At 53.2% G+C, this 13,835-nt stretch overlaps 1 protein-coding gene across 1 annotated transcript in view; it reads right to left on the bottom strand.

Moving 5' to 3' along the window:
- dok4 (docking protein 4) overlaps positions 1-13,315 on the bottom strand; it is a 29,910-nt gene extending 16,595 nt beyond the window's left edge. Inside the window, exon 1 of the mRNA XM_064337321.1 lies at positions 13,159-13,315. Within this exon, the coding sequence (XP_064193391.1) occupies positions 13,159-13,224 (66 nt within the window). The 5' untranslated portion in view covers positions 13,225-13,315. The remainder of the gene's footprint in view (positions 1-13,158) is intronic.
- Positions 13,316-13,835: the final 520 nt, after the last annotated feature.

Genomic DNA, 13,835 nt, shown 5'->3' with positions numbered 1-13,835 from the left:
GGCGGCAGAACAAGAGCAGAGCCGGAGAGAGAGAGAGAGAGGGGGGGCCGCGGGTTAATCCTCGTCTGACACGAAACGGAACAAATTAAACTTCGTACCGCGACACGGTGGGGGTGGGGGGCAAGAGAGCGGGGCGTTTTTGAGTATCGCCTCACTCCGGTGCTCTCTGGGAGCCCCTTAAAGTGATCAACCCCCCTCCCCCTCCTGCCGCCCCATCTCCTTTCAACTCTAACATTTTCCAGCACAAACACTGGCTGTGTAACACGTCTGCATTCACGCACAGCTCCAGCCACAGGAATGAGCTGCTTCCAGGCGCCCGTGTAAATCTTCCCTGAAGAAATACTGAATCGCGCTTTATATTTATGTGGCTCTAATACCTGTGATAGCAGTGTGATTATGCAGCTACGCCGTGCACTGCACACATTTTTTACATTACACTACAGCGTAATGCAAAACTGCATTAGATCAATGTCATACAACATTCAGGGTTTACACATTGAGCATTTTCTGACTGTTTTAAGTCTGTAACCTCATTGGGGAAAATGAGAACGGATTACGGCAGTTTTTACTTGGTTCCACGGCACCTTCGGCTGTAATTAAAATGTAATTACACCGGCATTTGGGCCACTGTATGAAAAGCGCAGCAGGCATCGAAAAAACTGAATGTTTGAAAATCTAGACTGACCTGAATATCAAGATTTCACTGGTGGGATGCATCGTGAGTGTTCGTGCATATGTGTGTGTGTGTGTGTGTGTGTGTGTGTGTGTGTATCAAGTGTGTACATTGTCAATTTATTCTATCATGTTTGATATCAACCCAAGTACAAATAAAGTATTCCTTGCCAAGCTCAAAGTTACCCAGCCGGGCCAATCAGAATGTGCCCCCACAGGTCACGTGATTCACGCGCGGCTGACCGAGCCTGTCCTCACTTCGATCACAAGGACAGAGCAGGACTGGGGGGGGGTTGGGGGGGGGGTGGGTGATGCCTATTAAACGGCACCGACACCAAGGACAGGAGCCGCTCTCTCCGGCGGATTGGCGGATCGGCGGAGGCCGCTGGGGTAATTAACGCCGCGGAGAGCGAGGACAGGAGACGCGCGGCGGGGCGATCGACCGAGACCGCCGCCAATTACAGCGCCTTTTGTGGTCCCCTCACGGAAGAGCGCGCCTCACTCTGACCCCCAACACGCCCAGCGCGTCTCAAACGGACCGCGTCGGCACGAGAGCACGAGGAAGAAGAGCTCCTTCGTCGCGCGAGCGGTTTCGCGGTCTGTTGCTGAGGTTAGGGTTTACCTCCGCCGACTGCGAACCCGTGCAACCCCCCCCCCCCCCCCCCCACGACCACCACCACATCTCACCTCGGGGAGAAACAGAAGAGAAAAAAACCCTCCCCTCCATTACACGGGCATTTTATACGGTGAACTTTCTGCTGCTTCCCTGACCTTCGCTGGGAGGATGGGAAACTCAATGGGGTTAGGCTAGCCGTCTGTGGATGTGAGGGCTAGAGAGGACAGAATCTGTGAGGATGAGGCCGGAGAATAGATGTGTGTCTGTGTGTGGTGTGTGTGTTGTGTCGTGTGTGTGTGTGGTGTCGTGTGGTGTGGTGTGTGCGTGTGTGTGTGTGTGTTTGTGTGTGTGCATGTGTGTGTGTGCGTGTGTGTGTGTGTGTAAGTGTGAGTGTGTGAGATTAGGTCTGTGTGTGTGTGTGTCTGTGTGTGTGCGTGTGTGTAAGTGTGAGTGTGTGAAATTAGGTCTGTGTGTGTGTGTGTGTGTGCGCGTGCGTGTGCGTGTGCGTGTGCGTGTGTGTGCGTGTGTGTGTGCGTGTGTGTGTGTGTGTGCGTGTGTGTGCGTGTGTGTCTGTGTGTGTCTGTGTGTGTGTGCGTGTCTGTGTGTGTCTGTGTGTGAGTGTGTGTGTGTGTGTGTGTGTGTGTGTGTGGGATCGATCGGCCCAGGCTCACCCCACCCTGTCCGTTTGTTTTGGGCGGGTGAGACACCTCTCTGTCCTCTAGACGGGATTGGGGCTGTTTATTTACCAAGCAGAGCACCTGATCCTCAGGAAGGCTGGGAAGGCACACGCACAGGTTCCCAAACACACAGTAAAGCAGCCGAGGCTGCCTGAGCTCGCATTGGCTGGTTATTTATTAGTAGTTTAAGCGCTTGGTAGCAGCCCATCAACACAACTGACAGTGAAGGCGTTTTAACTGCTTAATCACTAAGAGATCGAAATGAGGTGTGTTTATATGGCTTTCCTTTCCTAGAAACCCCCTTGTACATGCACAAACACACACGCACGCATACACATAAAAACACTAACCTCTCACAAAAAAACCCACAACTGAACACTGTGCTCACACACACATACAAAAATACACACACCAACACACACGTGCACATACGCACACAAAAAACTCAAATGCTCACTCGATAGACAAACACATACCACTGAACACTTTGCTCTCTCTCTATTTCTCACTCACACACACACACACACACACACACACACACTCACACACACACACATACCCACACACACATACATACCACACACTCACACACACACACATACCCACACACACTCACACACACACATACCCACACACACACACACACACACGTTTAAACAGAAAGGGGGTCACACCGCACATATACCCCTCGAGGGCTCCATCGGTGGTGAGTGTGTAGCTGGTGGGCTCCGTCGAACCCGCTGCACTTTGCTCTGAGGCCCCGCCCTCACCCGCTCCCCCCCTCCCCCCCGGCCTGGGGCCTTCCCGCCCCCTCTCCCGCCTCGCCACGCCTTGCCGCCCCCTTCGCCCCCTCGCCCCCTCAGCCTGGGGCCATCCCGCCTCCCCGTGCCCCATCACCCCACACCTCGCCATAAATAATTAACCACCCCTAATAATCCCCTCCTCTGGGGACCTGGGGGCGGCTCGAGGCCATGATTAACTATTTACCCTGCACTTACAGCACATCCAGCTGGGGGCTCCACTTAGTAACCACAACAGAGAGGAGAGAGAGAAGAGAGGGAGAGGGGAAGAGGAAGAGGGAAGGAAAGGGGGGAAGAGAGAGGGAGGAGGGAATGAGGGGGATTAAAATTGGGGATGGAGTGGACAGAAATAGAAGGAAAGAAAAAGGCAAACAGGTCAGGAAAGGTAGGAGACTGAAAGAAAGAGAGCAGGGAGAGATAAAGAGAGAGAAAGAGAGAGAGAGAGAAAAGACAGGGGTGGAAGGGAGAGGGACACACTCCATGGAATACCATCATTCCCAGCCAGTCACGGCGAACGCTCCTACGAGCGAAAGATCAAATGGCGTCTGGAGAGTAGACCTCCCCAGCTCTGCCTGTCCCGCACTCGCTCCCTACTCTGTCACGCTTTTTACTGCCGAAAATTTGTCTGTCAGAAGGCTGGACAGATGTTTTAATAGTGGGGGGGTGGGGTGGGGAGTAGTCCCATGACAGGCCATCCAGACACTCAATTTGCATCCCAAGTCTGAGCCCCGGCGTGCCGAGACAGCCCATCTCTCCCAGCTCTACGCGACGTCAAGAGATTAAAGAAAGAGAAAGAGAAAGAGAGAGAGAGAGAGAGAGAGAGAGAAAGCAGATGAAAGAAAGGATCAGGATTCACCTGATAAAAGAAAGATCAGGAATCACCTTCACAGTCACCCCTGCCACTCTCAATTTGCACCTGTCCTCGCTGATGCCTTCAGACCACACGGGGGGTTTTGTCGAGACGTTTGCGGGAAGAAGTACCTCACAGCTTGAAAGGCTTCGGATGGCGGCGCCATTCTTTACTAACGCATCGCAGTGCTTTACTGGGACACCTGCAGTTGCTTATATTGTTTACATTTACTGCAAATATACAGGGAGCTCCATAATGTTTGGGACAAAGACTTACATTTTTTTTTCTTGATTTGGCTCTGTGCTCCATAACCATGCACATGTGGTTAAAGTGCATATTCTCAGCTTTTTTTGAAAGGGTATTTTAATGGATCGCCATGTAGAAATAACAGCACTGTTTCTGATTATCATGCAATTGCTTCTTTCTTTAGTGCAAGTACAAAAGAGCTTTCAGTATCCAGTCTTAATTCTAGGCTTGTGAGCACTGTTCGGAACATTATAAAGACGAAAGACAGCACTGATTCACTGGTGCTGGGAGCCCAGTGCACTGTGGGATAGGTCCTGTCAGGCAGTGGTCATCACCATTGGTGGAAACGCACTGCTGCATCATGGGAATGAGGTGTTTCCCGGGTTTGGCTGTTCTGCCCTACAGGTACTGTGATCCCCCTGTTTCTTTCCGAAGGTATGTCACGCTACAACGCTAGGTGCTATCAGTTTCTCTTCAGCTTTGCAAACATTTATAACTAAATTATAAAATCGTTTGTATTTTAGCTTCCTTGTGCTGAGGACTCCATTTCCCACAGTCCCGTTTACTGCCGATAATCGGTACCTCCTCACCTGAGCAGCCATTCTGCTGCAAGGGGAGAGAGCGTCGGCCTGCGACGTGATTGGTCGGAAACCATTAATTACACCGTGCGACCAATCAGGGGCACTAATGAGGGCAGGAGACCGTGCCTTCAAGGTCCTCTGAATTTCACCGTTCAGGGTGAACGGGAGAGAATGGGCTTTATGTCACTCCAGACTCCTCCCCCAGCTCCCGTCCTTCACCGAGGCAGAGGACAAGGCCTGCCAGAGACTACGGAGAAGGAGGGAAGGTGAAAGAAAGAGAACATGACAGAAAGAGAGAGATGGGGGAGGGAGAGAGGGACAGACATGAGGAGATAAGAGGCAGAGAGAGAAAAAAAGAGGTGGAATCTGAAAGAGAAAGGGAGAGAGGGAAGGAGGGAGGGAGAGAAAAGAGAGGTCTTCTCTGATAACACTTGTTTAGCTTGTCGAGGCGATTGGTGGCAGTTGGAATTTTTTGAATAGAGGGCCGTTGAGTGCTGCAAGATTCACCACGCCAACCCTGCCACATGCACCACTCCCAGGGCGTCCCCAACTCCCAACCCCCCACCCCCTCCTCTTCCCTCCTCCCGCTGACTGTGTTCTGTCTCTCTGCTCCTGTCTCCTGCCTGCCTGTCTATCTGTCTGTCTGACTGCCTGTCTGCCTGTGTGTCTGTGTGTCTGTCTGTCTGCCTGCCTGCCTGCCTGTGTGTCTGTGTGTCTGACTGACTGACTGCCTGCCGGCCTGTGTGTCTGTGTGTCTGTCTGTCTGTCTGTCTGTCTGTCTGTCTGTCTGCCTGCCTGCCTGCCTGCCTGCCTGCGTGTCTGTGTTTCTGCCTGCCTGTCTGTCTATCTGTTTGACAGCCTGCCTGTCTGTCTGACTGACTGACTGCCTGCTAAAACCATCAAGTGTGGCAGTGTGAATCTGAGGGTGGTGGTAGTGGGCGTTTGGGGGGAGGTAGTTGGGCGCCACGGCAACGTGGCATCTTTCAAAGCCCGGGGAGCGAGTGAGGAAGAGAGATTCCATCGCCCGTGACGAGCCACCCCCACCCCCACCCCCACCCCCACCCGATCTGCGAGCCCGTCCTTCCACACTTCTCTTTCCTCTTTCCTTTCCTTTTCCGCAATCCTCCCACTCTCATCCTGCCGACACGATTTTCCACACGTAGATTTCCCTGAAACGGCACCGCTGGGACGCACAGCAGGAGCAGGAGCAGGAGCAGGAGCAGAGGCCCTCGGGGTTTCGCACTGAGCGCGCTCCAACACTGCAGGAGGAAAGGAGTGATCTCCTCGGCTCGGCTCGGCTCGGCTCGGCTCGGCTCGGCTCGGCCCGGCCCGGCCCGGCCCGGCCCGGCCCGCTGCGACTTTGTCTCCGTCTCTGTCTCCGTGCGGCGCAGTGCTGGGGCGGAGCGACAGAGGGTGCCGGGAGCAAGGGCACTGTAACGTTGACGGAGCTCAGCTCGTTACTCAGAGGTTGCGGGTTTACGTCCCAGATGGGCCATTGCCGCTTTACCCCCCGAGCGAGGCGCTTGACGTGAACACTGGGTCAGTAAATATCCGGCCGTATAACTGGATTGTGTGCAAAACCGCATGCTGTACAGGTTGCCCCGGGTAACGGCACAGCTGATCATAAAAATGAGAATGTAAATGTACCGTACGCACTGTTGCCAGCCACAGACACCAGAATCGGAACAGGAGGAGGTGATCACAGGTATGATGTGTGAACTGAGACGGACCCTGAATATCTTAAGACCGGGAGATCTACAGACAATTTCATAAAGAATAAAGAACTAACACCCCCCCCCACCCTGCCCCAACACCATTTAATCGACAACAGCAGCTGGTAAGTGATCTCACTGATATCTCAGCAACAACGATACACAAGAATGACAGACATACAGTACAGACCAGAACAGCTCAGAAACAGCCGCACCACTGCAGACAAACACGGACCACACAGGCAGAAATTCCTGCCGCACCACCTCAATCTTTTTTCCCACAATGCAACAGAACAGTGGTTTTCAAGGACTCTTTCTTCCAGCGGATTGCTGAACCAATTAAGATCCCGGTGGACCACCTAAACACTTAAAAACTGAAATAAAATATAATTACCATCTTTGAAAAAACTCATGAAATGCGCAGGCCTACATTCAGCTCACCGCTGGGATGTGTGTGCCTGTTTTCCTGAGCAAAACACAGCGATGTCAACACAGCGGGAAAGCAGACCGCTTCATATTTACTGTGGCAATTTTCCATTAGACTGTAACTCCGTCTCCTGGCCACCAGGGGTCCCCGGCTACAGTTTGAGAACCAACGCGAAAGAAAAAAAAAAAAAACCAAAGGATATGCGGCATGGGTCGCATTCCTCCGCGAGACCAAAGTGGATTATCGTCAACTCACTTCATTTCCCCTTCATAATAAAGGAGATCAACACACAGGCAACAAATTATTGGAAAGGAGATTAAATGTACCTGGGATGCCTCCCGTTTCATTGTGGTACCCCGAGCGGGACCGAAAGCTGCTTAGAGTCACAGCGGTTTGCGCAAGCTTCCAATCTGCTCTCGAGCTGAACATCGAACTGTCAGCCCGAGACCCACCAGCACGTGTGCACACAGGCTCCCCCTGGCTGCGCCTTGAGGTATATGCGCAACCAAATCCCTTCACCTGGCTATGGTGCATCACGCAAGCATTCGCTTAGTATGTAGGGTGGCTGTGTCACACAATGGCTAGGCAGCTGGCCTTAACTCCAAGGTTGCGGGTTTGAATCCCAAGTTGAGCACTTCTGTTGTACTCGTTGGTAAGATAATTAACCAGAACTATCCAGCTATATAAAATATCCAGCTATATAGATAGATTGTACGCAATAAATAAATAAATAAACAAACAAATAAATAAATAAATAAGTTGTGCAAGTTGCTCTAGAAAAGAGCGTCTGCCAAATAGCTTAAATTTAAACAGCAATTGAGCTTCATGTTGTGCGGCGGACTGAAAATATCTGCCTACTACCTGCGTCTGTGATGCCATCAGTGCGGATGCAAATGACAACATTAATTTAAAACGCAGCTATCCAGCTGGATGCGGTGAGACGAACCTCCAGGTGGCAGAATCGTTTCCCCCACTGCCACAATGTCAAGCGGTGATCTATTTTTAAACAAAGTATCGTCTTTGTTTTGTTCCCCGCGGTATAAGCACGTTACACTTCTGGACTAGATTCATGCTATAGAAAGTGTAAACTAATTAAATTTGCAACGCAAGACCTGTTTTTTTTTTTTAAAGACGTGAGTTGTAACATGTTTTACGTGTAATTCACTACATTAATTTTGGAGTTTTTCTCAGGAACAGACGTACAATAATTTGAGTCTCGAAACAGCTCTTCTGTCAGCCATTTGTTCCAAGTTCTTTATTGTTTTCTTTTATGTGCGCCGGAGTTGCGCATAAAATTCATTTCCGCTGGAATTTGTGGACTGGGTCGTTTGCGTGGAAAACTACCGCTGTGCTAAATTGAAATTTGAGAACGCCAAACGGAGGCCGTTGCCTAGGGGACGCGGGGCCTGCCAGCAATCAGCCGCCTCTGATTGAACACCGCTCAAGATGGCGTTCAGGGAAAACATTCTAGAATCTGGAATGTTAATTTTTAATGTTCCTGATTTTTCATGTGGAAAATGTAAAAAAAAAAAAAAAAAAAAAAAAACTATTAAATAAATTTTAAAAAGCATTTGAATGACACCCGGCATTGCAGTCCCTCTAGAAAGCAAATCAATTAACATACAGACAAAAAACAAAAACAAAAACAAAATTCAATAAACAAAAACCTGAATTAAAAAAAAAAAAGCCCGTAGGTACCTGGAAACAAAACTTTTTAATATTATTATTCGACATAACGAGACGGAAATAGTCCGACTAGCTCACCAACACGGCCCCCTGACAGCTCCCTCACAGATCAGCCGGCGCAGTCGTTCTGCTGAGAACTCCTCGCCGACGAACGTGCGAATCCCGGATCTATAAATATAACGGTGATGAACTGCCAGAAGATGAGACATCGCACCAAGTGCATCGAGCAGGTGAGTCATAGCACCTTTTATTGGGGGTGTTGTGAAGTGGGGGGGGGGGGGGGGGGCTGTGGTGCATCCGCTTACTGAATCCAGATTAGAGATAAACTTGCCTTTGGACTTACTTACTTAGTCTTAGCTTAATAATACTAGACTTAGCTGAACTTAGCTTAATAGCTATGAATGATAACATGAACAACTCTGCCTCCATCGCTCCCTGATCTATTAACTTAACTCTCTATTACATTTCAATGTATTTTCGGCCCGTCCTGTTTGAGTTATGCAGCGTACGGCAGGGCAGTGTGTGGGACTGCTCTTACATGGGGGAGAGAGAGAGGGCTGGTAACTGTGTTCCTTTTCTGCTTTTCTGTTTTTCCGGTGCCAAAATGCGTGTGTAAGAGGGGCTCGGCTACGGCTGCACGCCCTTCCCAAAATGCAGTGCGGTCCAGAGGGCAGCGGCGGAGGAGGAGGCAAACCGGGGAGAGGGGGGCCGGGGGGGCCGAGGATGAGGAGACGGACTAACTGAGCAATTAGATGTTACCCAGCGTGCCACTGAACCGAGACGCAGTCAGGAATCCAGTGTTAAGCAAGCGCTAATTAGGCTGATTGGGTTCTTGGTTTTTAATTGAACCTCGGGAGGGGAGGACAGAGAGAGAGAGAGAGAGAGAGAGAGAGAGAGAGGAGACGGCGGGAGTTAATTAGCTTCCCCAAAATCTGGAGGGTCTGAGGAGGTGAGGTGGAAGCGCTAGGTGTTTTTTTTGGGGGGGGGGGGGGGAACCTACGTCCTTCCATAGTAGAGTTCTGTCACCATTGAAGGACGGCGGCCATGTTTGCTAAGCAGGAGTTCAGTTGGCTGACGGGGCCAGACTCCACCGGCTATCCCAGGCACCAGGTGGGGAACTGGGCGGGGTGGGGAAGGAGGGGGGGGCAGGATTTGGCAGGAGGCGCCAGGCGACAGACAGGTCACTGTTACACAGGCGCGGCGGCAGGCGCGGGATATGGCAGGAAGAGTAACCGCCTGTCCGGCTGGCACCGCGCCGACGGGGAAACCCTGGGGAGGGAGCCAGAGCTGTCAATCACCGCCCGGGACTCCGCCCCCATACCCCCCTTCCCCCCGGCACACACACAGGGAACCGTTTTTTTTTAAGAACCTCGTGCCAAAAGGCAGACGGAGATTACCCGGGAAAGAGAGCGACTTAGCGCTGTGACATTAATAAAAAAGACGAAAATGAAAATGAAAATGAGCCTGACGAGCTGCAGTGTGACTCACACGCTCTCAGAAAGCTTCCTCCAGCCCGCACTGCATCATTAGCTGCCCTTTTACCGGGGGGGGGGGGGGGGCACCGCAGTGGGATATGAGCAGCGTCAACCAACCCCCCCCCCCCCCCCCAAAGATGGGAGGGCTCACAGCCAGAAAATCAATTTTTGACGGTAAATTGACCTGCCCCTGCTGACAAGGCGGCCAAAGAAACCAGCGCCAATTACCATCGCCCCGGACAACCCCCGTTTCCTGGAAACGCCTTTGGCGTCGCCGTGGCAGCAGCCACGCCCACTCTCAGCAGGAGGGGAGGGGGGGCCGAGTTTGACGGGTTCGACGTTTCAGACGCGGGGACCGCCGGCCAATCAGCTCAGTCTCATCTCGGACGCAGCGGGGCTCGAAGAGGACCTCTGTTTTAACCTTGTGACAGCGGAGCGATCGATTGGAACACAACAACATCAAATTAGCGCGCCCGCGTCCCGCGAGGTCAGCCGCTCCTCTGTGGGTCATCGCTAAATTTGCGCCCCCTGCCTGCCCAGCAGGCGCCTGCGGGCTACCAGCTGTCAGCAGCAAATGATGCACCTCCCCCGTCCGGTAAAAGCCCCCCCGGCCCGTAACTCGATGTGTTTCGGCCTGCCCGCTGAGGGTACCCGGGAGGGGGGACCTCACGCGTTTCCAAATCGAATCAAATAAAAAGCCATTTTCTCCGCGGATATCGAAAGATGTTTGTCAGGACGTGCTTCAGAGAGCAGCCAGCTCCAGCGCTAACGCCGCCATCACCGCGCGCCCGGGGCAACAGCGATGGGGGGGGGGGGGCTAGGGGGGGGGACTCCCCAGGTGAGCAAGCGGTGAAACAAAAAAAAGCAGGAAGGAACAAGCATCACTCATCCTCCTCCTCTGGCGGGGCGTGGGGCTCCCACTGAGCAACAGGGCGAAAGAGGAGAGAGAGAGGGGGAAAAGAGGAGAGAGAGGGGAGGGAAAAGAGCAGAGGAGGGCGTGACACTTCTGCCCTCACGGACGTGACCGTGGTAAGAGCTGATGTGCGGCGGCGGGGGCCGCGACTCTCACGGACGGAAGCAGACTGGCGCTCTCGAGGAGGGGGGGGAGCTCCACATCGTCGCTCGGTCCCAGCAGACCGGGGCTTACGGAGACGAGCTCCGAGCCCCATCAGGCCCAGAAGAACAGCTACTGGAAACACGGCTCTGATCACTCAGGAGCTACACACGCTCAACACGGGACAGGGGCACGCTGCCTCAGGAGGAGAGAGGGAGGGAGAGAGAGAGAGAGAGAGAGATCGGGAGAGAAGGGGACGGAAGAACGAGAGGAGGGAGAGAACGAGCGAGGAAAGGGGAAAACAGACAATAAAGAGAAAAAGGGGAAAGAGAAGGTGAGAGAATGCTGAGGCAGGCAAACAGAGAAGGGGAGGAGTCAGGGAGAGAGAGGGAGAGAGAGCGAGGGAGAGAGAGGGGGAGAGGTCAAAGGGTGAGAGAGAGAGAGAGGGGGAGAAATCAAAGGGGAAGAGAGAGAGAGAGAGAGAGAGAGAGAGAGAGAGAGAGAGAGAGAGAGAGAGACAGTGGCGCAGGAGGAGGGGGGGTGTATAAATCACACTTAGGTGCTCCGTCTCATGTACTCCCCAGGGACACGAGCGCCACAACCCTGGCGCTGCCACGGCAACCACAGAAGCGCTGACTGCACACGAGCCGCACGTCGGAGAAAGAGCCGGAACCCGGACCGCAGCGCTCCCCTCCGGATCGGGGGTACACAAATCCCCAAATAACTACAGCTGGGGTCCGGCGCGGGGGGAGGAAGTGACATCAGAGACGAGAGAACGCGAGCCCTGCGAGGGAGGGGTTATGGGATATCCTACACTGTGGGGTGGCAGCGGGAAAATTAGGGAGCTACTGTACCAGGACCCGGGGGGGGAAGAGGGGGAGGAGGGGGGGGGGGTGAGCTAACAGTACAAGATAAGCCGTACAAATCTGCTGTCTCAAAGAGGATTTACACGCAGAGCTGACAATACGCCTGTGTGTGTCTGGGAGGACTGGAGCGCCGCGCTGCCAGCAAGCCCGCCTTTCTCCCCCCGACCGCGGCGGGCCCATCGTTCCATCGTCACGGGGACGGTTGCCAAGGCCACCGCCGCACTGCCCTCCCAACTTCCTGCACGCGGTCACTTCCTCCCAGGGAGCACTGGGGGCCCAGTGCACATCTGCATTCACTGGAAGGGCGGAAAAAAAGCCCGGAACATTCCGGAACATCTCCACTCAGTAGTCCGGAACTCATTAGTGCCGAGCCCTAAAGTGTTTCCTAAAACCTTCTACGCCCCCCCCCCCCCCACCCAATCCCCCCCTCCCTTTGCCGGGTGCACTCTGCAGCCACACAGAGAAAGCCAAAGAGGCTGACATGATGAATGTGCTCCGAGCAGAGTGAGCTAAATTAGAGTGCTTTATAATTATGACCCATATTTATAACCTGAATCAGGGATGACTAATGCAGGGCCTCATTAGGCCACAGCGCTAAGCGACGGTCTCTCAACAGCAGAATCCGCCACAGGAAGTGATACTCCTAATATCCAGCCCATAATTCCATTACAGCAATGGCCCTGCCAAAAAAAAAACAAAAAAAAAGAAGAGATACAATCCTCAGGGGTTTATATGTGCGTCTGTCAGTCTCAGCCAATCAGGCGACTCTATTCTGTTTCCAGGTAGGAGGCGGCTGGGCTGTGGCAGAGAGAATGCGCTGGGGGTTGCCAGATGCCACTCGCGCAGGTCAGGTTCCTGGTCCCAACTGTCCGGTCTGAGTAAGCGGTTGAGAAGGTTTACTGTTAGTTTGGCCCGGTCCACGAAATGTTTAGACAGCGATAGTGATAGCAACCACAACCACCCCCTTCCACCTCCCCCCCTCCCTGCAAGTCCGCCATCAGCTCTAACAGCTCCCGACCTCTTTAGCGATGAAGCTTCCAGCTGTGCACGTTGTCCGCTTCTCACAAATTCTAATCCGGGAATACACACATCGCACACCCCGCACTGCTAACGCACCTCGCCAGGAACGCTGGAGCGTTTCAAAGCGCTCTTTCAAAGCCTCCTCGTCCGAGCGCAGCTGCTTCGCTAGCTGGTGAGCGCAGCTCGTTAGCCAGCCGACGAGAACGGCGACTCAGCGGGAAATTAAGACGCGGCTAAACAGTTTACTTCAGAAACAGCTTACCGCGACGCCGGCCTAGCCATCTGCTCCGTTCTGCGCTGCTCGATCAAAAACACCACTTCACTTGAATTCTTCCAAACTAATCGAAAAATAAAAACTGGGTTGAGGACGCGCGCACGCGTTTGCAGTCGGGTGAAATCCGCCGTGACAGCCGGCCTTTACAAAATCATAAATCCCTGCCCCGTGATTGGTCGAGCCCCACACCCTCTCCACTCACCCCCAGCTTCCTGCTCCGCATGCGGACGTAGCCCTGCTTCACGATGTCGTTGAAGTTGGAGGCCATCGCTGTGAGAGCTGGGCGGGGCCGGCGGGGGTTAGCATCCAGACCTTCCTTCCGGCGGCACGGCAACCCTGCCCCTCCCTCCCTCCCTCCTTCACCCCCCTCCCTCCCTCTTTCTATCTCTCTCAAACTCTTCTTCTTTTCTCTCGCTGTCTCTCTCTCTCACACTCCCTCTAAACCTCTTCTTCTCTCTGCCTGTATCTCTCGCTCTCTCGATCCCCTCTTTCTTTCTCCCTCGCTCTCTCCCTCTCTCTCTCTCTCTCTCTCTCCTTCTATCCTGTCCTCCGCCCGCTCCTTTTGAAGCTTCTTCTCACTCCCTCTCCCCTAAGGTCTCTTCTCCTCCCTCTTCACATCTCTTCTTCACAATACCTGAAAGAAAAAAAAAAACAAAAAACAAAGAGAAAAAGAATCAATTATTAATGAGGAGATGCCCCGGGTGAGAATGGTCCCGGGCCAGGTGCGCACGGTCGCATTGCTCTGCATAATTCACCCGCTAAGCAGACAACTTTAACCGGCGCGGTTTACAGGAGCCGCGAGCGAGCCATCAACCCGTCCACACGGCCGGCCTACTAAAGCGGAACTACACACACACGGGATTCGAACCGAGCTCCTCC

This window comes from Anguilla rostrata, chromosome 5 (genome assembly GCF_018555375.3).
Source record: "Anguilla rostrata isolate EN2019 chromosome 5, ASM1855537v3, whole genome shotgun sequence".
Lineage (NCBI taxonomy): Eukaryota > Metazoa > Chordata > Actinopteri > Anguilliformes > Anguillidae > Anguilla > Anguilla rostrata.
The sequence above is the reverse complement of the archived record's forward strand: the minus strand, read 5'-3'. Positions and strand labels throughout refer to the sequence as shown.